This window comes from Oncorhynchus masou, chromosome 10 (assembly GCF_036934945.1).
Source record: "Oncorhynchus masou masou isolate Uvic2021 chromosome 10, UVic_Omas_1.1, whole genome shotgun sequence".
In the NCBI taxonomy this organism is placed as follows: domain Eukaryota; kingdom Metazoa; phylum Chordata; class Actinopteri; order Salmoniformes; family Salmonidae; genus Oncorhynchus; species Oncorhynchus masou.
The window spans coordinates 14,318,135-14,343,825 of record NC_088221.1 but is presented as its reverse complement, the minus strand read 5'-3'; the positions used below and the strand labels follow the sequence as shown (position 1 = coordinate 14,343,825).

The 25,691-nt window shown below is 40.8% G+C and overlaps 1 protein-coding gene across 2 annotated transcripts in view; it reads left to right on the top strand.

The window, feature by feature from the left end:
- LOC135547185 (growth factor receptor-bound protein 14-like) overlaps positions 1-25,691 on the top strand; it is a 63,192-nt gene that overhangs the window by 10,893 nt on the left and 26,608 nt on the right. Inside the window, exons 2-3 of one of the 2 annotated variants that reach the window (XM_064975942.1) lie at positions 941-1,155; positions 2,684-2,816. In XM_064975942.1, coding sequence (XP_064832014.1) covers positions 977-1,155; positions 2,684-2,816 — 312 coding nt within the window. In that variant the 5' untranslated portion in view covers positions 941-976. Of the gene's footprint in view, positions 1-940; positions 1,156-2,683; positions 2,817-25,269; positions 25,358-25,454; positions 25,542-25,691 lie in introns of those variants that run through there. The other variant, XM_064975944.1, reaches the window with a different exon arrangement.

Sequence of the window (25,691 nt, the reverse complement as noted above, 5' to 3'; positions counted from 1 at the left end):
GACCGATGGGATTAAATGGGTTAATAGCATTTTCCATCATTTTTTTGTTATTGCAATTTTAAGTAGCTTTTTGAAAAGTTGCTCCTATACAGATAATGGCCACTTTTCAGTTTTGAAGCACATAACATTATCACCCTCAGCAGCCAACAACAAGCCTACTTACTAATAAAGTAAAAAATTTGAGTTAGAAACATTTTGCAAAGGTTTGTATAGAACGAAGTTCTGCCGTCTAGATTTCAGTAGCCTCTCAGCCTCAGCCCAATCTCTGTTACACGTTACCTTTCAGATAGTTGACATGATAACATCTATCACCCCCCCACACACATAATGCTTGGCTGGCTGTCACAGAATGACATAACCTACACAGCCCACTACATCATGGCTGGGATACTCTCCGCTTCCACATTCATCCAGTCCAGCACAGGGCTCAGTTTGAAAGTGCAGTCAGGACCTTGGTGCAAAGTCTGTGACAAAAGAAGCAGTTGATATTACAGTCTGGTAGCCATCCAGGACTCACAACTTCGCTAAGTTACAGACTTACAACCCTTTGCGTAGGTGTGCTTTCTGTGCAAGTCTGCTTTCCAGGGAGTGGGTGAGGGGAAAAAAAAACAAAGAAATAGAGGGAAGAATTAACAACTACAACCAAACCAGGGGGAGAAAACAAATCCCAGAGTTGGTGCATGCATTTTAATACGCCACTGTGTCAAAGCCAGGGCTCATTTGCGAGTCATTGAGTTAAAAATAACTTTATTGTGGTGGATCATGTTTTGCCCCACTGGGCCAGTCGCACGGGCAGCAGATGAGCCTTGTGAAGGGGCTTGTTGTGTGCTGTGAGCAGACAGAGGATCCATTCCAGCTCTTGCTCCCTCTCACTGTGCTCTACTCTGCTACTTCCCCGTACACTCCATTCCAACAGCTCGTCTCTCTTTCTCTGCTCCAGATGATGCCTTGGATATAGCCGGCCCCCACGAGTGATATGAATAACACACTGGAAGACGTACACACCTCTGGCAGCCTCGGAGAGAAAGCTGGGGTTTCTGGGAGAGGGAAGGGTAATGTGAGTTGCTTTTCCAGCCCATCCCTCATCCCTTTGCATGGTCCTTTACAACCACCAAATGCCCAGCCCTCCAGGAATGCTGTCTGCCAGGGGAATAGGTATTATTAATTTCTCCTTTTGGAATGGCTGGTGTGTGAATGAATGTGATTTAGTGTCACATATTTTTCTTTTTAGTCATAGTTATGTTTTCAATGAACAGTCTAAAACACACACCTTGTGTTGGGAATGTATATCCCCAGATTTCCTCAGTCTCAGCGTATCTATCTTACTTTATACTGTAACTCGCGACTTGGAAGTTAATATTTAACATATGTGATTAGTGCGCACGTACAATGTGCTGTCCTACAGAGGAATAGTACACCCTTTGTATTCGCAACAGCAGGGCACAGAGGTCCCAGTTGAACAATTGCCGTAGACTTTGTACCGGTAAATGCACGACTGTCCGCGAGAGAATAGTTTTACCCAATTTTGAGAGTACGCTGAAAGAACTGGACTCAGCTCAAACACCTGTTACTTTGATGCTTGTAATTAGTAACCTAGTAACTGCTGTGTGTTTATATAGCAGTAAGGAAATGTCAATGTGAGCCACTTTTTACCATTCAAGGCCCTCAAATGTATTTGTCAAATGTGCTGAATTTCAACAGGTGTAGACATTACCGTGAAATGCCTTCACATATATAAACCATGTTAAATCTCAATTTCATATCTTCTCATGATACTAATGGCAAATGTGGTGATGCTTTTGTCAGGCCGGTCTTTCCCACACGGACAGGGTTGCTTTTTCTGCTCGTTTTTGTATGAACTGATTAAACGGACACGCTGGCTTTTTTTGTGAAGTCAACAGTGTAGCGGCCATCGTGGCCTCTCATACAGACACAATCAGAAATCCATGTCAGATTATCATAAGGATCATAGGCCTGTATTTCCGTTGTGGATTCACTATGCGTGAACGGGGGTGACCCGGCTCTGCAGTGTGTAGCCTATAACGTATAGAGGGTAGCCAAACTCTGTCTTGAAAGATGTCAAGTTCGAATGTTCTTTATGCAGACTTTGAGTGAGCTAGGCTCCAAGTGCTCTTTCTAAGCTGTGCACTGCTGCGGTGGAGGGTGCATTGTAATCTATCGTCTAGTCAAAATTCAGTTTGTCCCTCTGCTTGGTGTGTCTTCTGACTGGCGGGGGGACGACGACGACACACACACACAGTCGCAGACATGGCTAGTCTCACTGTCGATCAGCCATGTCTGTGTCTGTCTGGGAGTATCAACTGTTCAGTCCTACTTATCCCCTCGGATGTACAGAAGAGACATTATTCACAGCAAAGGCACTAACAATAGCTAGGAGGTATACAGTAGAATCTGGCAATTAACATGCTTCAGTTTGGGTATTGACAGTGATATATGATGTCTCAGGTAGAGGCTAAGGAGATCCCATGACTCGCTGTAGGCTCCTAAAGCTCCAGGCATCTAACATCTGATATATCATTGCAATGACATTACCATGAATGCCTATCTCTCCTCATTCCAGATGGAAAGACTGACCGACAGACGGCATATTGTTTGTGTTAAGAGTCAAGCTCAGCAGTTGTCAGTATAATGTTTTATATACTTATTCTTTGTCTCTCTCCAGGAAAATTGAAGAGGGAGAGGAGTCTCTGCTGGCTGCTCCTGTTCCAAGCCTTTTCCCAGAACTCATTCCCTCAACCGTCTCATCCCTTGTCTCCGATTGTTTATTACCCTCGACCAAAAGTGGCGCAACTCAGGTGAGCAGATATTTTATTTTACACAGACAAATAGAAAATACAATGTCCCCCTGTAATGATTTCCAGTGGACGACCTCAGGCATTACATGTGATCCTAGAAGGGACGACACTGACAGATTTTTAAAAACCAAGCCGCAAGACACGTGTACGTTCAAATTCTCGCATGACTCGCTCATACTTTGCATGAGCTAAAAGTCTAGAACTGCACGGCGTGAGGACGCAGAACCAGTTGTGTGAGTATGCAAAGCACACACGCTGCAGAGAAATCCCAAAGAACATGTGACTGTGAGATCCTGACTTTGTACCTAGATTCTGCATCAGCAATAGCTGTTACAATGAACAGCGCACTTGTTCTAATGGCACAACCAAAGAGCTCAGACGAGGGTCCGTGACCCAGTATTTATGTAGGCCTATGTGGTGGTATTGTATCGCCACGCATGCTGTCCTTCACCCTGCCATGGCTGCATCCCAAATGGCACCCTATTCCCTATATAGTGCACTACTTTTGACCAGCTCTGTAGAAAGAAAAAAAAAGAAGCTGGATGTGGGGGGGGAGAAGAAAGCTGGCACTGGATCAGCGTTCACTCCTCACTGGACCCTGGTTCTGTTCTGCTTGATCTCATCATATGGCGTTCCTGTGCCTAAGTGAAAAACTTTCAGTGCATGCTTGGGTAACACTGTTAAATGTAAAGTGAAAATGTAGATTTCCTCCTAAATAGACATACCCAAAAGTAATTATTTATCACAAGAGGGCTAACAATCATCAAACTAAAAGCTAGACAGTCGGGGAGAATAGAAAAATGAATTTAGCAGTTTTTGATTTTGTTGTTGTGTTTGAGTAAAATAACAGCGTTTGTCATGGCAAAATGCATAGAACTGCAGAAACATTGCTTTAAAATGGCAAAATGTTCTCTCTGCTCCATGAAGAAATGTAGAATTGCAGGAAATTGGCACACTTGGGCAATCAGAGAAGGGGCAAATTATTGTGGCCCTGGTGGCACAAAATAATCTAAAGGTCTGATGCTTTGGAAAATGTGTGTGTGTGTGTGTGTGTGTGTGTGCGCCATCAGCTAGGACTTGACATTTGGTTAATCAAATCTCCCCATTCTGACATGCCTTCTCAAACAGCTACAACTGTATATGCATTAGCACATCAAGTCTTCTCTTGAGTTGGGCTCGGGGATGGAACAACTGTCTGAACAACTGTCAACTATCTGATCTTGTGGTGTGTATCCCACATCTGTTGCTATGGGGTAATGATGTTGGGGAAAATACAGGATTAATCACAATAATTGCTTGCCAAAATTTTATTTTTGTAATGCCAATCCTGGTTATAGGTAACATTCCTTCATAGGAACTGCTAACATTATTGAGCATCTTATTAGTTAATTGTGGAAATAATGTAAGATGTGCAAGATTTTTTTTGAATATATATATATTATATATTATATTATATATATATATATATATAATATAATATATTTATATACAATCGAGGTGAGCGCATTGGAAGTGCTTTTGTCGGTTAATCTGCTTCTGTTCTGTGGGTGGCACTGTGTGCTCTTTTTTAAATGATTGGTCCCAGTCTCTCAAAGGCCCTTGGATACATGTGGACAGGGGTGGTCTGACAGTTACTGGGACGACAGTCCAACTTGGGATGGGGGGAAGTTTTAGCAGGTGGAATAGTGGAGAACAATTGGAGGTTTACTTAGTAGCAGTGAGAATTCCATGGTATAGCTATATGGACACAATCATTATTGTGCTTTTTAATGGTAAGTTTACAAACATATATTTTGATAAATAGAATTGAAACTTGTATTTCATTATGGTGATATAAGTATAGCCAATTATAATTGTAATGGCTCAGCAGATAATGAGAACTGACGATCAGTATTTACCTGGCTAAAAGAAAAGGAATATACAGTGCCTTTGGAAAGTATTCAGACCCCTTGACTTTTTCCACATTTTGTTAGGTTACAGCCTTATTCTAAAATGGATTAAATAGTTTCCCCACCCCCTCAATCTACAAACAGTACACCATAATGAAGAAGCAAAAAAGTTTTTAATTTTTTTTATATTTTTGCTAGTTTATTTAAACAAAAATATATAATATATTTAAGTTACATAAGTACTCAGACCCTTTACTCAGTACTTAGTTGAAGCACCTTTGGCAGCGATTCCAGCCTCAAGTCTTCTTGGGTATGACCCTACAAGCTTGGCACACCTGTATTTGGGGAGTTTGTCCCATTCTTCTCTGCAGATCCTCTCAAGCTCTGTCAGGTTTGATGGGGAGCATTGCTGCACAAGTATTTTCAGGTCTCTCCAGAGATGTTCAATTTGTTCAAAAGTCTCAGGACTTCATCAAGGATCTCTCTGTACTTTGCTCCATTCAGCGTTCCCTCAATCATGACTAGTCTCCCAGTCCCTGCTGTTGAGAAAACCTCCCCACAGTATGATGCTGCCCCCACCATGCTTCACTTTAGGGATGGTGTCAGGTTTCCTCCATACGTGACGCTTGGCATTCAGGCAAAAGAGTTCAATTCTGTTTTCATCAGACCAGAGAATCTTGTTTCTCATGGTCTGAGAGTCCTTTAGGTGCCTTTTGTCAAACTCCAAGAAGGCTGTCATATGCCTTTTACTGAGGAGTGGCTTTTGTCTGGCCACTCTACCATAAAGGCCTGATTGGTGGAGTGCTGCAGAGATGTATGTCCTTCTGGAAGGTCCTCCCATCTCCACAGATGAACTCTGGACCCATTGGGTTCTTGGTCACCTCCCTGACCAAGGCCCTTCTCCCCGATTGCTCAGTTTGTCTGGGTGGCCAGTTCTCGGAAGAGTCTTGGTGGTTCCAAACTTCTTCCATTTAAGAAAGATGGCGGCTACTGTGTTCTTAGGGATCTTCAATGCTGCAGAAATGTTTTGGTACCCTTCCCCAGGTTTGTACCTTGACACTGTCTTGAAGCTCTACGGACAATTCATTCGACCTCATGGTTTGGCAAGGACATGTACTGTCAACTGTGGGACCTTAAATAGACCTCTGTGTGCCTTTCCAAATCATGTCCAATCAATTGAATTTAACACAGGTGGGCTCCAATTAAGTTGTAGAAACATCTCAAGGATGATCAATGGAAACAGAATGCACTTGAGCTCAATTTTGAGTCTCATAGCAAAGGGTATGAATACTTATGTAAATAAGATTTCTGTTTATTTGTAATAAATTTTGCTAACATTTCTAAAAACCTGTTTTACCATTATGGGGCATTGTGACTAGATTGAGGAATGTTTTATTTACTCAATTTTTTTAACAAGGCTGTAACATAAAGTGGAAAGTCAAGGGGTCTGAATACTTTCCGAATGCACTTTATAATCATTTATCAAGCCTACAAGCAATACATGACCCTATTATTATAGTGGGAGATTATAATAAGGTTTTAAATACCTCAATGGACCGTGAAGGAAGTCGCACTGCAAACGATCACCTTTATGCGCTTAAGGAAATCACGAATATCATGGATATAATGGAACGAGTGGATATATGGAGGCTTAAATATCCTGACCTAGTGAAATATACAGTTGAAGTCGGAAGTTTACATACACCTTAGCCAAATACTTTTAAACATTTCAAGTTTTCCACCATTCCTGACATTTCAATTCTAGTAAGAATTCCCTGTCTTAGGTCAGTTAGGATCACCGCTTTATTTTAAGAATGTGAAATGTCAGAATAATAGGAGAGAGAATGATTTATTTCAGCTTTTATTTCTTTCATCACATTCCCAGTGGGTCAGAAGTTTACATACACTCAATTAATATTTGGTAGCATTGCCTTTAAATTGTTTAACTTGGGTCAAACGTTTCGAGTAGCCTTCCTAACCCTAACCTTTAAAAAATTGGAGGCCCCTTAAACTATACTTGAATTTAAAGGTATTGTTGGATATTATTCATCCTAAACAGACAGTTTTTTTTACATGGATGATACATTGGAGATAATAGAAGACAAGTACTGAAAACAATATAACACTATGAAAAATCTGGAAAACCAGTGCTCTTCATCATATCTGACATTTGAAAAGGCTTTGGATAAAGTACCACTGCAATTTTTAAACTCAGCAAAAAAAAAGAAACGTCCTCTCAATGTCAACTGCGTTTATTTTCAGCAAACTTAATGTGTAAATATTTGTATGAACATTACAAGATTCAACAACTGAGACATAAACTGAACACGTTTCACAGACATGTGACTAACAGAAATTGAATAATGTGTCCCTGAACAAAGGGGGGTCAAAAGTAACAGTCTGTATCTGGTGTGGCCACTAGCTGCATTAAGTACTGCAATGCATCTCCCCCTCAAGGACTGCACCAGATTTGCCAGTTCCTGCTGTGAGATGTTACCCCACTCTCCCCCCAGAAATGTCCGGGAACTTGCAGGTGCCTTGGTGGAAATGGCCCTAGCCCTCACTCTACGATCCAACAGGTCCCAGACATGCTCAATGGGATTGAGATCCGGGCTATTCGCGGGCCATGGCAGAACACTGACATTCCTGTCTTGCAGGAAATCACACACAGAACAAGCAGTATGGCTGGTGGCATTATCATGCTGGAGGGTCATGTCAGGATGAGTCTGCAGGAAGGGTACGACATGAGGGAGGAGTATGTCTTCCCTGTAACGCACAGCGTTTAGATTGAGTTTGTTGTCATTACAGGCAGTCTGATGATTCTGTGACACACCGCCCCATGCCATGATGGACCCTCCACCTCCAAATCGATCCCGTTCCAGAGTACATGCCTCTGTCTAACACTCATTGCTTCGACGATAAACACAAATCCGACCAAAACCGCAACTCGTCAGTGAAGAGCACTTTTTACCAGTCCTGTCTGGTCCAGCGACAGTGGGTTTGTGCCTATAGGCGACGTTGCCGGTGATGTCTGGTGAGGTCCTGCCTTACAACAGGCCTGCAAGCCCTCAGTCCAGCCTCTCAGCCTATTGCGGACGGTCTGAGCACTGATGGAGGGATTGTGCATTCCTGGTGTAACTCGGGCAGTTGTTCTTGCCATCCTGTACCTGTCCCGCAGGTGTGATGTTCGGATATACCGATCCTGTGCAGGTGTTACACGTGGTCTGCCACTGCGAGGATGATCAACTGTCCATCCTGTCTCCCTGTTGCACTGTCTTAGGCGTCTCACAGTACAGACATTGCAATTTATTGCCCTGGCCACATCTACAGTCCTCATGCCTCCTTGCAGCATGCCTAAGGTACGTTTACCCTGGGTATCTTTTGTTGTTGTTGTGTATTTCAGAGTCATTAGAAAGGCCTCTTTTTAGTGTCCCAGGTTTTCATATCTGTGACCTTAATTGCCTACCGTCTGTAATCTGTTAGTGTCTTAACGACCGTTCCACAGGTGCATGTTCATTAATTGTTTATGATTCACTGAACAAGCATGGGAAACTGTGTTTAAACCCTTTACAATGAAGATCTGTGTAGTTATTTGGATTTTTACAATTTATCTTTGAAAGACAGGGTCCTGAAGAAGGGATTTTTTGTTGTTGTTGCTGAGTTTATTCCTGCAACCTGTAGGATTTTACAGTATGAGTCAAAAGTTTGGACACAACTACTCATTCAAGGGTTTTTCTTTATTTGTACCAATTTCTACATTGTAGAATAATAGTGACTACGCCAAAATGATGAAATAACAAATATGAAATCATGTAGAAACCAAAAAATTGTAAAACAAATCAAAATATATTTGCGGTTCTTCAAAGTGGCCACCTTTTGCCTTGATGACAGCTTTGCACACTCTTGACATTTTCTCAACCAGCTTCACCTGGAATGCTTTTTCAATCGTCTTTAAGGAGTTCCCACATATGCTGAGCACTTGTTGGCTGCTATTCCTTCACTCTGCGGTCAAACTAATCCCAAACCATCTCAATTGGGTTGAGGTTGGGTGATTGTGGAGGCCAGGTAATCTGATGCAGCACTCCATCACTCTCCTTCTTGGTCAAATAGCCCTTATGCACCCTGGAGGTGTTAGGTCATTGTCCTGTTGAAAAACGAATGACAGTCCCACTAAGCGCAAACCAGATGGGATGGTGTATCGCTGCAGAATGCTTGTGTTTCTTGGCCCAAGTAAGTCTTCTTATTATTGGTATCCTTTAGAAGTGGTTTCTTTGCAGCAATTTGACCATGACGGCCTGATTCACGCCGTCTCCTCTGAACAGTTGATGTTGATGTGTCTGTTATTTGAACTCTAAGGCATTTATTTGTGCAGTTATCTCTACCTCTGTTGCAGAGGTAATTTACCTTTCCTGTGGCGGTCCTCATGAGAGCCAGTTTCATCATCGCGCTTGATGGTTTTTGCGACTGTACCTGAAGAAACTTTCAAAAGTTCTTGAAATGTTCCAGATTGACTGACCTTCATGTCTTAAAGTAATGATGGGCCGTTGTTTCTCTTTGCTTATTTGAGCTGTTCTTGCCGTAATATGGACTTGGGTCTTTTACCAAATAGGGCTGTCTTCTGTATACCACCGCTACCTTGTCACAACACAACTGATTGGCTCAAACGCATTAAGGAAAGAAATTCCACAAATTAACTTTAACAAGGCACACCTGTTAATTAAAAATAATTCCAGGTGACTACTGTACCTCATGAAGCTGGTTGAGAGAATGCCAAGAGTGTGCAAAGCTTTCATCAAGGCACAGGATGGCTACTTTGAAAATTAATTAATATAACACTTTTTTTTGGTTACATGATTCCATATGTGTTATTTCATAGTTTTGATGTATCCACTATTATTCTAATTATAGAAAATAGTAAAAATATAGAGAATCTCGAATGAGTCCAAACTTTTGACTGGTACTGTGCATATTTGGGTGATTGGAATTGATGCAGGCAATTGCTTTGATGGATGCCCCCACCCCCCAAAAAATATATATTATTATTTAGCTTAAATATTAAAAAATTTCTCTACACTGCCAAGAGGAATGGCCTCTGAAATCCAGCTTCCCCGATTGGCCGACCATGCCCCGCCCACCATCCATGGCCCTTTTTTTTGTTCCAGAAAAAAAACAGGGTTTTGAAATGATTGAAATATGATCATACTTAGTGACAGTACAACATTTGCACCATTTCATATAAATGACAGGGCATTTTCTGCCCAGCGTCCTCTGAGTGACAGACTCCATTCAAATGCCTGCTGACTTGTAATAACTTCTGCTTTAAGCAGAAGGTTATTTCTTATTTCGCTCCATATGCAAGTGGTGTGTCAGATTTCACATACTGCATCTCCGATGAGAGCAGAGAATGGCATGCGAAGTGGGACAACCAGACCTGTCATGGAGTGCACAGCAATTGATGTTTCGCCATTCAGAGTGCTCTGTACACACATTCAATTCAGATAAAAACATTATTTTATGTTTTTTCAGCTTGCACTGCGGCAAAAAATACAACATGGTCACACAACTGTTTTTGCAGTTCGTGATCTACAGAAATTAATTTGGAATTAGTGAAGTAAAACCAAAACAAATCTAATTTTGATTTGAATCAAAACCTCTTCCTTTTCTCATCGCAGGTCAGGTGCAATGCTATTTTTGTACTGCTCAGATTTAATTTGAGGCAATGTTTAATTTGTGAGGTATGACATATACGAGTTTACATTTGCTAAAATGGGAGCGCACTCATTATGTTTCCAGCTAAAAGTGATGGTTATGCTTCAAGAAACGACTGAACGTCAGAATGAAACGTTTTGATAAAGATCTATATTATCCCAGAGACTGTCAAGTCAGGCTGGCTGTGGCTTGTTCATTGACCAGATCACCCATTCCCTGGAGGTGATTGGCTCCCTGCAGGTGTTAATTACACTCACTAGGCATCTCTGGCTGGGGGAAGGGATGAGTCGAAGGGGGTGGGGGGGTTAGCCCAACTCAGACCTCTGACTCATGGTAAAGCCTGACATTTCAGAGCTAACCCGAAGAACATCAAGCTGCGTTAGACCTCGCTTTGAACGAGTTGCTTTCAGCATATATTTACCATTCTCCAGTTTGTTCCGGTGCCCAGCATTGTGGGATTTTTAGAATACGTTGTGATTGTTTGTTCTCCTGTAGATGCCTGTAGTCCTTGATTATCTTCCCCAAATAAACTAAGCTGTCACTCTTCGCTTGATATGGCAGTCTCAAATGAGCCCTTTATACCCGATCCCCTTTCCACTTGACCCAGGATTCACACTGGAAAATCAGATAGTGATTGCAATTCTCTAATGCACCCCTCGCTCTATTGTTTATAAAAGTCCAGGGGATTAGCATGGATTTCTCTTTTGATTTTCGAGAGTACTTTTTTTTTTTTTTTTTTTTTTTTTTTTTTTTTTTCTCACCAGTGAAGAAGTATAATGACACCTTGGTGACCTCAGGCTTGAACAGTGTGGCTCCTTGTTAGCCTGTCTCAATGTGCTCCTTATGTAACACCGTGATGAGGGCTGCATTCGCACCTGATTAGGCTGACAGGCTTTCACTCAGCCTTTTGAGCTTTGCCATTGTCAAGACAAAGGGACTATGTCAGACTGCCCAGCTGTTTATGTGTCACAATCCCCCAGTCGCAGGGTCACGACCCATCTTCTCAAGCACTTGAGAAACCGGTGACATCACTGCCCTAGCCTCCCTATCCCCATAAATGAGTGTGCCAAGTCTGTCTTTTGAGTCCCCCAGTCTGTCTTTGAGGGTAGTCTGTTTCTAGGCAAAACTGTCTTACTCTCAACATATAAAGCTGCAGATTAGTGTCTATATGTCATCAGATTTCATGATAAAGTAATGGGAACGCTTCACTTGTTTTTGAAACACTTTGTCCCACAAAAAAGGTGGCGGTAGTGTTAAATGATAAAAGATATAGGGACAGGGCTAGAGTTAGTAGTGGTGGTGTCTGCCTTGGTGCTAGTTGCCGTGGCAATTGGAGCAGCCAGTGTGCTTGTGCATGATTGGCCAGGTTTTGGTTTACTGTGGTTGGCCTGAATGCCTGTTCGGAATTATTTCCGAGGCCCTTTGCTTGACATGCCTTTGTTTTACATGGGCTTTAAAAGCTATTCCAGTCGTGAGAAAGCAGTTTGCCTGAGCCCCTGTCAACCGTGTGTTTTCATAAGAAAGTCTATTGTGTATATAATCTGCCCTTGTCCATATCATTTTTGCTTCCCTGTCATGTGTTTTATGCGAGGAACCGGTTTGGCCACACATTGTTTGAGTTCTATCATCGTTGTCTACATTCAATATTAAATGTTGAACTGTTCAATATTAAAATGTTCTTCGAACGAATTCATTAATATTGTATGAAGTATTATTTAGATGCCGAATGCCTGTGGGGTTTTAAAGTTGTTTAAATTGTTAAAAGGTGACATACAGTTGTGTTTGTGTAGGGTAGACACTTTAATCACTGATTTATTACAATCGGACACAGTATTTGATGTTTGGATATGTTACATACTGTGTAGTGACTGACAGTGTATATATGTTTAATCACAATTGTTCCATTATCATTTTCACCTTATGTGGGATATTAACTCTGTGCATAAAATGTGCAAAATGTTGTCACTAAGAAAGACGTGGGGGACATGAGCCAATGGCAGCCAGTGATTATGACGGCAGATGGGGTGATAAGGGGAGTAAGTTAACCACGATCTGTCCTATACTACTCCTGCTCCCTCAGCCATATCACAGGCACTTCTGTGACTGCCTTGTGAAATAGAATACTTATGCACTTTGGATCATAACCTCAAGTCGGATCCCATTGGCAATGCCAGGGACATGGCTCCTACCATGTCCTTGCAGCACCACTGGCCCTCAATAAGCTAGCACAAAGCCCTCTAATCCGTTCAAGGCTTTGCAAGGTACTGTAGGCGCTACGGTTGTTTGTGTGGTAGGGCACACGGTTGTGCAGAGCCTACTTTTGGAAAATGGAACTCTCTACGTAAACCAAATTGTCCCATGACCGCTACTTGCAGGCCTGTCATGTGTTGTGATATTTTTTTTTTTTGTGAGATTGGTGGTTACGTTGCAATAAAATTGTTCAATTGCATAACAATCATAATAACATGCATATAATTCCTATAGCCAATGGAAAGTGCATAATATTGATTTCAATCATTCTCAGAGGCAAATTTCACACAATAACGGGCACCATAGAATCTTAGTTTAGTGGATGTCCATCCACATGTATTCTGAGTCTCTTTTTAGATGTACCAAATTGGTAGAGTGGAAGGACTGGACACTCTGCTTGGCCTGTCATTGGATGGACAGACGGACACCCTGCTTCCAGACTTTTTTTTATATATTCAGTTGAAGTCGGATGTTTACGTGCTCTAAGGTTGGAGTCATTAAAACTCGGTTTTCAACCACTCCACAAATTTCTTGTTAACAAACTATAGTTTTGGCAAGTCGGTTAGGACATATACTTTGTGCATGACACTACATTTTTCTAACAATTGTTTACAGATTGATTATTTCACTTATAATTCACTGTATCACAATTCCAGTGGGTCAGAGGTTTACATACACTAAGTTGACTGTGCCTTTAAACAGCTTGGAAAATTCCCGAAAATTATGTCATGACTTTAGAAGCTTCTGATAATTGACATCATTTGAGTCAATTGGAGGTGTACCTATGTCAAGGCCTACCTTCAAACTCGGGGCCTCTTTGCTTGACATCATGGGAAAATCAAAATAAATCAGCCAAGACCTCGGGGAAAAAACTGTAGACCTCCACAAGTCTGGTTCTTCCTTGGGAGCAATTTCTGAACACCCGAAGGTACCATGTTCATCTGTACAAACAATAGTACGCAAGTATAAACACCATGGGACCACGCAGCCGTCATACCGCTCAGGAAGGAGACGTGTTCTGTCTCCTAGAGATGAATCTTCTTTGGTGCGAAAAGTGCAAATCAATCCCAGAACAACAGCAAAGGACCTTGTGAAGATGATGGCGGAAACGGCTACAAAAATATCAATATCCACAGTAAAACGAGTTCTATATCGACAACCTGAATGGCCGCTCAGCCAGGAAGAAGCCACTGCTCCAAAACTGCCATTAAAAATGCCAGACTATGGTTTGCAACTGCACATGGGGACGAAGATTAGAGGACATTTCTCCAAAAGGTACAATCTGATGAAACATCAATAGAACTGTTTGGCCATAATGCCCATCGTTATGTTTGGAGGAAAAATGGGGAGGCTTGCAAGCCAAAGAACACCATCCCAACCGTGAAGCACGGGCATGGCAGCATCATGTTGTGGGGGTGCTTTTCTGCAGGAGGGACTGGTGCACTTCACAAAGTAGATGGCATCATGAGGAAGTAAAATTCTGTGGATATATTGAAGCAACATCTCAAAACATCAGTCAGGAAGTTAAAGCTTGGTCGCAAATGGGTCTTCCAAATGGACAATGACCCCAAGCATACTTCCAGCATACTTCCAAACCTCTTGAAACTCTAGGGGCGCTATATCATTTTTGGATAAAAAGACGTGCCCATTTTAAGCGCAATATTTTGTCACAAAAAGATGCTCGACTATGCATATAATTGATAGCTTTGGAAAGAAAACACTCTGACGTTTCCAGAACTGCAAAGATATTCTCTGTGCGTGCCCTAGAACGTGAGCTACAGGCAAAACCAAGATGAAACGGCATCCAGGAAATCAGCAGGATTTTTGAGGCTCCGTTTTCCATTGTCTCCTTATATGGCTGTGAATGCGAGATGAATGAGCCTGCCCTTTCTGTCGTTTCCCCAAGGTGTCTGCAGCATTGTGACGTATTTGTAGGCATATCATTGGAAGAGTGACCATAAGAGACCACATTTACCAGGTGTCCGCCCGGTGTCCTGCGTCGAAATTGGTGCGCAAAAGTCAGCTGCAAGTATTTTTCCATGGAATTCAGAGAAGAAAGCAGGCTTCCACGAATGATATATCAATGAAGAGATATGTGAAAAAACACCTTGAGGATTGATTCCAAACAACGTTTGCCATGTTTCGGTCGATATTATGGAGTTAATTTGGAAAAAGTTTGATGTTGTTGGTGACTGAATTTTCATTTCGTTTCGGTAGCCGAATGTGATGTACAAAACGGAGCGATTTCTCCTACACAAAGATTCTTTCAGGAAAATCTGAACATTTTCTATGTAACTGAGAGTCTCCTCATTGAAAACATCCGAAGCTCTTCAAAGGTAAATGATTTTATTTATTTGGTTATCTGGTTTTTGTGAAAATGTTGCATGCTAAATGCTACTCAAAATGCTAAGCTAGCTTAGCATACTCTTACACAAATTAGTGAATTGCTATGGTTCAAAAGCATATTTTGAAAATCTGAGATGACAGTGTTGTTAAGAAAAGGCTAAGCTTGAGAGCAGGCACATTATTTTCATTTTATTTGCGATTTTCAGAAATCGTTAACGTTACGTTATGCTAATGAGCTTGAGGCTATAACTGGATACAGGTTTTTTTCATAGCCAAACGTGAACAAAACGGAGCGATTTGTCCTACACAAATACTATTTTTTTGAAAAACTGAACATTTGCTATCTAACTGAGAGTCTCCTCATTGAAAACATCTGAAGTTCTTCAAAGGTAAATGATTTTATTTGAATGATTTTCTTGTTTTTGTGAAAATGTTGCTGGCTGAATTCTAGGCTTATAGCTATGTTAGCAATCAATACTCTTACACATGCTTGTTTAGCTATGGTTGAAAAGCATATTTTGAAAATCTGAGATGACAGTGTTGTTAACAAAAGTCTAAGCTTGAGAGCAAATATATTTATTTCATTTGCGATTTTCATGAATAGTTAACGTTGCGTTATGCTAATGAGCTTGAGGCTATAAATAGAATCCCGGATCCGGGATTGCGGGACGCAACAGGTTAAGGACAACAAAGTCAAGATATTGGAGTGGCCATCACAAAGCCCTGACCTCAAGCCTATAGAACATTTGTGGGCAGAACTGAAAAAGTATGTGCGAGCAAGGAGGCCTACAAACCTGATTCAGTTACACCAGCTCTGTCAGGAGGAATGAGCCAAAATTCACCCAACTTCATTTGGAAGGCTACCCAGCACGTTTGACCCAAGTTAAACAATTTAAAGACGACGCTACCAAATACTAATTGAGTGTATGTAAACTTCAGACCCACTGGGAATGTGATGAAAGTAGTTAAAGCTGAAATAAATAATTATATTATTCTGGGATTTTTTTACTAGGATTAAATGTGAGGAATTGTGAAACTGAGTTTAAATGTATTTGGGGAAGGTGTATGGAAACTTCCGACTTCAACTCTATATTTGTATCTACTGGAGGTCGACGGATTATTATTTTTCAACGCCAATACCGATTCATTGGAGGACCAAAAAAAAGCTAATTTAAATTATTTGCATTTGTAATATTGACAATTACAACAATACTTATTGAACACTTTTTATATATTAACATAATAAATACATCAATTTAGTCTCAAATAAATAATTAAACATGTTTAATTTGGTTTAAATAATGCAAAAACGCAGTGTTGGTGAAGAAAGTAGAAGTGCAATATGTGCCATGTAAAAAAAGCTAACGTTTTAAGTTCCTTGCTCAGAACTTGAGAACATATGAAAGCCAGTGGTTCATCATTCCCAGTTCTTCAATATTCCCAGTTAAGAAGTTTTAGGTTGTAGTTATTTTGGGAATAATGACGCATTGACTATTTCTCTCTGTACCATTTTGTATTTCATATTCCTTTGACTATTGGATATTCTTATTGGCACTTTAGTATTGCCGGCCTAATCTCGGGAGTTGATAAGCTTGAAGTTATAAACTGCACTGCACTTCAAGCATTGCTAAGAGCTGCTGGCATACGCAGTAAAGTGCTGTTTTAATGAATGCTTATGAGCCTGCTGCTGCCTACCACCTCTGTCAGACTGTTCTATCAAATCAGACTTAATTATATTGTAATTAACACAGAAATATAAGTGTTTGGTCATAAATATGGTCAAATCCGGAAACTATCATTTCGAAAACAAAACGTTTTATTTCAGTGAAATACGGAACCGTTACGTATTTTATCGAATGGGTGCGACCTTAAGTCTCAATATTGCTGTTCCATTGCACAACCCTCAATGTTATGTCATAATTATGTAAAATTATGGCAAATTAGTTCGCAACAAGCCAGGCGGCCCAAACTGTTGCATATACTCTGACTCTGTTTGCATTGAACGCAAGAGAAGTGACACAATTTCCCTAGTTAATATTGCCCGCTAACATGAATTTCTTTTAACTAAATATGCAGGTTTAAAAATATATACAGTGGGGTAAAAAAGTATTTAGTCAGCCACCAATTGTGCAAGTTCTCCCACTTAAAAAGATGAGAGGCCTGTAATTTTCATCATAGGTATACTTCAACTATGACAGACAAAATGAGAAAAAAATCCAGAAAATCACATTGTAGGATTTTTACGTTTTAAGTTCCTGACAAACGAGACATCCATGTCCTCTCCACTGTCCATACAGCAACCATGTCGACCACAGGAAAGGTGGACCACCTGACGGGAGAGAGAAAAATCAAACCAGACTGCGTACTTGACTATAACCTCAAAATGGGGGCAGTGGATAGGGCGGACATGATAAACAGCTTTGTGGAATGCACTCCGAAAACAACCAAGTGGTATAAAAACATTTTTTTTTTCATTTTTCCAGGGTAGCTTCAAAATACAACAAGCCAATACTTCTCTGACCGCAATTAGCATTGTTTTACAGCGCTAATAGAATAATGTAGCTACATAGGCACGATTGTACACTGCTCAAAAAAATAAATGGAACACTAAAATAACACATCCTAGATCTGAATGAATGAAATATTATTATTAAATACTTTTTTCTTTACATAGTTGAATGTGCTGACAACAAAATCACACAAATTATCAATGGAAATCAAATTTATCAACCCATGGAGGTCTGTATTTGGAGTCACACTCAAAATTAAAGTGGAAAACCACACTACAGTCTGATCCAACTTTGATGTAATGTCTTTAAAACAAGTCAAAATGAGGCTCAGTAGTGTGTGTGGCCTCCACGTGCCTGTATGACCTCCCTACAACACCTGGGCATGTTCCTGATGAGGTGGCAGATGGTCTCATGAGGGATCTCCTCCCAGACCTGAACTAAAGCATCCGCCAACTCCTGGACAGTCTGTGGTGCAACGTGACGTTGGTGGGTGGAGCGAGACATGATGTCCCAGATGTGCTCAATTGGATTCAGGTCTGGGGAACGGACGGTCCAAAGCATCAATGCCTTCCTCTTGCAGGAACTGCTGACACACTCCAGCCACATTAGGACAAGCATTGTCTTGCATTAGGAGGAACCCAGGGCCAACCGCACCAGCATATGGTCTCACAAAGGTACCTAATGGCAGTCAGGCGACCTCTGTCGAGCACATGGAGGGCTGTGCGGCCCCCCAAAGAAATGCCACCCCACACCATGACTGACCCACCGCCAAACCGGTCATGCTGGAGGATGTTGCAGGCATCAGAACGTTCTCCACGGCGTCTCCAGACTGTCACGTCTGTCACGTGCTCAGTGTGAACAACCCCCACCTGTGGACGTCGGGCCCTCATACCACCCTCATGGAATTTGTTTCTGACCGTTTGAGCAGACACATGCACAATTGTGGCCTGCTGGAGGTCATTTTGCAGGGCTCTGGCAGTGCTCCTCCTGCTCCTCCTTGCACAAAAGCGGAGGTAGCGGTCCTGCTGCTGGGTTGTTGCCCTCCTACGGCCTCCTCCACGTCTCCTGATGTACTGGCCCGTCTCCTGGTAGCGCCTCCATGCTCTGGACACTACGCTGACAGACACAGCAAACCTTCTTGCCACAGCTCGCATTGATGTGTTATCCTGGATGAGCTGCACTACCTGAGCCACTTGTGTGGGTTGTAGACTCCGTCTCATGCTAGTGTGAAAGCACCACCAGCATTCAAATGTGACCAAAACATCAGCCAGGAAGCATAGGAGCTGAGAAGTGGTCTGTGGTCAGCACCTGCAGAACCACTCCTTTATTGGGGGTGTCTTGCTAATTGCCTATAATTTCCACCTGTTGTCTATTCCATTTGCACAACAGCATGTGAAATTTATTGTCAATCAGTGTTGCTTCCGAAGTGGAGAGTTTGATTTCACAGAAGTGTGATTAACTTGGTGTTACATTGTGTTGTTTAAGTGTTCCCTTTTATTTTTTTGAGCAGTGTATATAACACCATAAAGGTTATGTAATGAGTAACGTTACCTCGCGTGTCCGCGGTTATAAGGAATATACACATATTATGCCATACACACAGTGAGCTACAGCAGAAACGTTATAACACGACATACAGAAACTATTTATAATGTAATAAAGCACTTACTTTGATAGAAACGCAGTCTGGATTTGAACCTGGGTGTCTGTAGTGATGCGTCTAGCACTGAGACAGCTGTGGCAGTTGGGAGTCATAAGGCCAGGGTAGCTTCAAAATACAACACATGCTAATACTTATCTGATGCAATTAGCATTGTTTTCCAGAGCTAATAGAGGAATGTAGCTAGCTACCGAAGCATTGAGTATAACGCCATAAAGGTTATGAAATGAGTAAAGTTACCTCGCGTGTCCGTGGTTATAAGAAATATACACACAAATATTATGCTACAGTAGAAATGATGACACGACATGCAGAAAGTATTATAATGTAATAAGGCACTTACTTTGATAGAAATGCACACATTTCAAAGTTATTATTGGTCACGAAAACAACTATGACTGCGGTGCAGGCAACAGACGGAAAGTGTGTGTGTGTGATGGGAGATGAGCAAATGTCTGCAGACTTGAACTGCAGAAACAATTGGGAAGTGTTTGGGGAATTTTGTTCAGGTCAGAAATGTCAAAAAAATTAATTGGTCCGCAAAAGTAAAAATGACTACTCTTATATGAATGAATGAGGCGGAACACACCTCAATTCAAACTGTTCTTAGAAAATAATTTTGAAATTGACAAGTTGAAAACGGCCTATAAATAAAAACAGGCTGCGTTGCCTTAGTTTGAGGGCAGCGTGGATTAAATGTACTGTTGCGTAACAATCACATTCTGGAATGGAATGGAGAGAACGTTCTAACTAGAGGTCGACCGATCAATGCCGATACCGATTATTGGAGGACCATAAAAGCCGATGCTGATTAATCGGCCGATTTATTATTATTTTTTGTAATAATGACGATTACAACAATACTGAATGAACACTTATTTTAACTTAATACATCAATAAAATCAATTTAGCCTCAAGTAAATAATGAAAGATGTTCAATTTGGTTTAAATAATGCAAAAACAAAGTGTTGGAGAAGAAAGTAAAAGTGCAATATGTTCCATGTAAAATATGTGCCATGTAAGAAAGCTTACATTTCAGTTCCTTGCTCAGAACATGAGAACATAAGAAAGCTGATGGTTCCTTTTAACATGAGTCTTCAATATTCCCAATATTGATTGTTTTTTATAAGATAAGTTTAATGCTAGCTAGCAACTTACCTTGGCTTACTGCATTCGCGTAACTCCTTGTGGAGTGCAATGAGAGAGAGGCAGGTTGTTGTTGCTTTGGACTAGTTTATGTCGCAAGATTGGATCCCCCGAGCTGACAAGGTGAAAATCTGTCGTTCTGTCCCTGAACAAGGCAGTTAACCCACTGTTCCAAGGCAGTCATTGAAAATAAGAATGTGTTCTTAACTGACTTGCCTCGTTAAATAAAGTGTACATTTTTAAAGATAATAATCTGCAAATCGGCGCCCAAAAATACCGATTTCCGATTGTTATGAAAACTTGAAATCGGCCCTAATTAATTGGCCATTCCGATTAATTGGTCAACCTCTAGTTCTAACATCACGTGCCTAAAAAAACTCAAGCTGGGGTGACGGTTAGAGATATTTGGAACTCACGTATGAAAGGGTTAACTTGTGATTATGTGAAGATTGATTGTTTTTTTATAAGATAAGTTTAATGCTAGCTAGCAACTTACCTTGGCTCCTTGCAGCCACAAGTTCCTTTTTGACGCTGCACTTGCGTAACAGGGTGTCAGCCTGCCACGTAGTTTCCCATTATTTTTATATTATGACATTTACCAGTAATCCCCAGTCTCATGTTTGTTTACAAGCAAACAACGAGGTGAGACCGGAGTCTTGTGAGTCACTCACTGTTTTGTAGCACATGCCAGGTGATCTAGTGACGGTGTGGAATTTAGCTAGATCTCTAATAACTATTCAGTTTGTTTTGTACACTGCTGCTACTCACTGTTTTATTATCTATGCCTAGTCACTTCACCCCCTACCCCTAAATTACCTCTAACCTGTACCCTCGTACACCGACTCGATACCGGTACCCCCTGTATATAGCCTCGTTATTGTGTTACTTTTTAATAATTTGTTACTTGAGTTTATTTAGTAAATATTTTCTTAACTCTTCTTGAACTGCACTGTTGGTTAAGGGCTTGTAAGTAAGCATTTCACAGTAAGGTTTACACTTGTTGTATTCGGCGCATCTGATTTTTGATTAAAAAACTGTTCAGTTAACTGTCTAAAATGTCCTCAATGATCTCTAGTTGTGCTTTTGGTGATGTCTACTTGATTGAGGACTGAGATATAGGGTTGTCCCATCTAGCTATCTTAAGATGAATGGTACTAACTGTAAGTCGCTCTGGATAAGTAGCACAACATGTTGTGAATCGCACAGATAAGCAGACGCTGCTAAATGCCCCATTCCTAAATGACTAAAATGTATATGTAAGTGGTTAGCTTCTTGCAATCAAGCCCCTCTCAGTAACACCAGAGGGTCCCCTCCTGGATCAAAAGCCTTGCTGTCTAATATTGGTTTTGTGTGTGTGCAGAAAACTGCGAGGAGAATGTATGAGTTACTTGCATGACTTTATGAGCTGGGATGTCTGTCCTGCAAATAGTTTTGAAAATAGCTCCCCTTGTGTTCAGTGCCAGTATTACCGAATATCCTGGGATGGCACAAGGTCGGTATGACAATCTGGATACCGACAAAGCCTAGTGTATACATGTCTAGGGTGGATGATTTATGCTCTTATGATGTTAGGCCGTCACAGTCAAGTCACGCACCAGTGAAGGAGGATATGTGAATGGAAATGGGAATTACTTTTATGTAATAAAATAATATTAACCAGTGGTGTAAAGTAACTCATTAAAAAATACTTAACTAGTTTTTGGGGGGTATCTGTATTTTATTATATATATAATTTCGAAAAATTGTACTTCCTCCACTACAATCCTAAAGAACATATGTATGTTTTTTACTTCTGTACATTTTCCATTAAGTACTTGCTACATTTTGAATGCTCAGGCCGGACAGCAATATGGTCCAATTCACGCACCTATCAATATAACGTGTTGTCATCCCCTACTGCCTCTGATCTGGCAGACTCACTAAACACAAATACTGAGTTTCTAAATGTGTTGGAGTGTGCCCCTGGATGTTTAAAAACATAAATAAAAATTGTGCCGTCTGATTTTGTTTAAGGAATTTGATGTAATAGCTTTTACTTGTACTCATGTATGACAAATGAGTTAATTTTTTGACCACTTTAAGGCGCTTCAGAGAAACGGATAGTAATTTAAGTGCTCATAGAATGGAGTCATGAGCGCATTTCCTTCACAATGGAACAAACAGGCTCATTCTGTTCAGAACAAACCACTGTGTGATGTCGTCCTTGTTGTAACTGTCAAACACGGGGATCATAAACGTTTGTTATTGTAAATGACATGAATATGGAAATGTGAAGCGCATATTTGGACTCACGGGTGTGTGGTTTGCTTATATGACATCAAAGCTCTATTTATTATAATCCTCAACGTCTCAGCTTTCAAAATATAGTGCCTACTATTTGATCTACAGCTTTCCCCACTCACAAACAAAACATTTTTGTAAAAGTAGCCCAATTAGCGGGAGAGATGAGGGGCGCATCTTCTCGTTGTGCTTGGTGCTCACATCTAGAACTGCTGTCAGTTGAATCCCATACAGCGCTGTAAAGTGGAGAACCTGAGCTCTGACATCATGTATAGCATGTTACTGTACAGCCACTGCCGTTTATCAGTGTCCAAATCTGCCATTTTTAACCTGTATACGGGTAGGTGTGTAAAGGTCTACGAGCAGATAATACACTCTGTGGTGATATGGATTGAGAATATCCATTTGAGTGGACTGACTGTACAGTTGAAAGAAAGGAGTACATTGATAGCGGTGTTTCTACTCCCATACCGCTCAACAAAGGCATTCATGCATAATTGTAGACCTGCATTTGCCAGAGTTTGTTTTATTTGCAGGCATGTGGGCTCAGAAACAGTTCCTCCTGCCCTGCTGTGTGTGTGATCCCTGCTCGGCTCTGACGGGGCCTGTGAAAGGATCTTGTTTGAATCGAGCCCTGGTCAAGGACAGAATGTCTGGAGCAGGCTTTGTTATGAGAGTTGCGGAGACTCCGTTATCAATTTGGCTCCATTAATCCAAATTCATTTTTTGCACTCCGATAACTAGCAGCGTCTGCTTGTCTGTGCGATTCACAACATGTTGTGCTGCGATTCCAGATAAACTGTGAGCTTGGGATGGACTCCTCCTCCGTACTCATGAGGGAAGCTGTATGACAGTCACCGCTGTGCTGCCTGCAAGGAATGAAAGAGTATCAGGAGAGAGGAATCCTTCCACTGCTACAATGTGTCCAGATTTAGTCTAAACTACAGTACATGGTCTGATTCTGACTTGTATACTGTGTTAGTACATTTCATGCACTTTTAATGACATATTTATGTACGTAAAGCCGGATAATGTGTTTTCTTGTTGAAATCATTCAAATGTATGCCGTTATCTGCCCATAGAATGTTGTTGATTTAAATCATTTATCGGCCCTTCTGTGAAATAATACTACTAAAAACAGAACATCTGGTCTCGTTGTTTCTCTCATAACAAAGTCAGTGTAGTATTTCCTCAGCTAAAGTTGCCTCCTCTGCTTGACATTAATAGGAGAGTTTTGGCTCATGTTGAGCTTTGCCCTGCACTTGGAAAGACAGAAATATGTAGCAGAGCGGTACTGACCTGTGCATGGTGTGGGTGTGTATCTAGCAATGCATTTCTGGTCCCTTTTCGACTGTGACCCATTATAGGGCCTAGAGCTAATTGTATAACTGCGTTTTATGAAAAGAGCTCTAGCACTGTCGGATGTTTCTAGTTTCGTGTGTCCAAGGACATGTTTCTGCTTTCATTTTTAATAAAACATAAGAAACACTTGAATACTCCAACAAAAACACCACTTATCATCATTATCAAATTCTCCCTTTTTTTTTTATCTCTTCCTTGAACTTTTTATCCGAGTTGAAGCTTATCAGCAGGAACATTTGGCAGAATAGCCAAGGGAGCTAATATAGTTGTTTAGCGTTGTCAGAATTAAAATAGAGGTTTGGTCAGGGCCCAATCCTCTTTTACCATTGACAAAAAATGTATTGAATACATCATATTTGCTGTGTAACTCGTCCTTATCAGACCATTGAGTGACTTTCATTATTACATCATTAACTCTTAATGCATACTGTGTGAGACTGCTCGTTTCAGAGACTTCTTTGTTCATCCTTACAGTAAAACAGATGTAGATGATGATGAATTGTGGCAATTGTCGCTGTGGGAACAACTTGGCGCAGAGCTATTTTGAAGCCCCCAATTCATACAGTCTCCCAAACTCCTCCTCGCATCCCCATTCCTCTTTGCCAACCACATATTTTCCTTGCTGTAGTGTCGTATAGATATGATATCAGCGATGCACTATTGTCCATTGCCTATTGCTGTACTTGACTTACACGCTTTTTACGATACGAAATGTGGAGAAATGTACATTTGGAAATTCATGTCAAATGTGATTTGCCAGATATTCTTGTGGACATATTTGCAAATTACATTTATTCTTAAGTGGACAACATTTATACACTTCACATTTGGATTTATTGCAGGAGATTGTAGTACAATGATATTGTTGAATAGACAAACACGTTCTGGTAAAGGGGGGGGGGGTGGAGAGGTGTCAATTCTGCTCCTAAATTACTGGCCATCGACTACGTCACAGTTTTCCCTTTTCAGGCATTTTTTATTTCATGTTGCTTTTGTACCAATGGAAAGATTTTCTCTGAGCTGTTTGAAATGGGCAACTATATTACTATAAATAATACACCTACTCACTTTTGTGTCAGATGTTTAATCTTGATTGATTTATTTTTTTGTCGTTTTTAGCTTTCTGGCTTTCTCTGAGCTTCTGCATTGTAAACTATAGTCCTATTTTTTTTATCAAGACTTGTTTGTGGCTTGATAAAGTGGCTTTCTTTAAAAAAAAAAAAATTTTTTTTTTGATTTCCAAGGACAAAGGAGGAGTTTCTTGCACAGCGATGACTTCTCTGTCTCACATTCATTGTGCACGACCTCAGTGTAGAGAGTTATACGATACAACGTGTATTCTATAGCATACAGTAGAATCACTTAGAGAAGAGTCTTCTGCATATTCAGGTAATATACTAAGTATGACATTGCATGTTTTGATTTTTCTGAAATCTATATAATACCAGTATTTACAACTTCGATATATGGATATGATTTATTTTAGTTGTTGTGTACTGAGGAAAGAAGCATGAACTTCCATGCGAGAAGAGTCACCTTGCCTGCCATTACTCCACTTTGTCTTCAGAAGCGGGTAGGAAACGTGCTTGTAATTTCCCCTTTGCCACACTGTGCATGACTTCTGCTTTCTTTAACTGTCCTAGTAGTGTGTCCGTGTTAAATCGTACAATGGGATTCGACTAAACCACTCTGAAACTAGAAGTGGAGAAACAGTTTATTCATC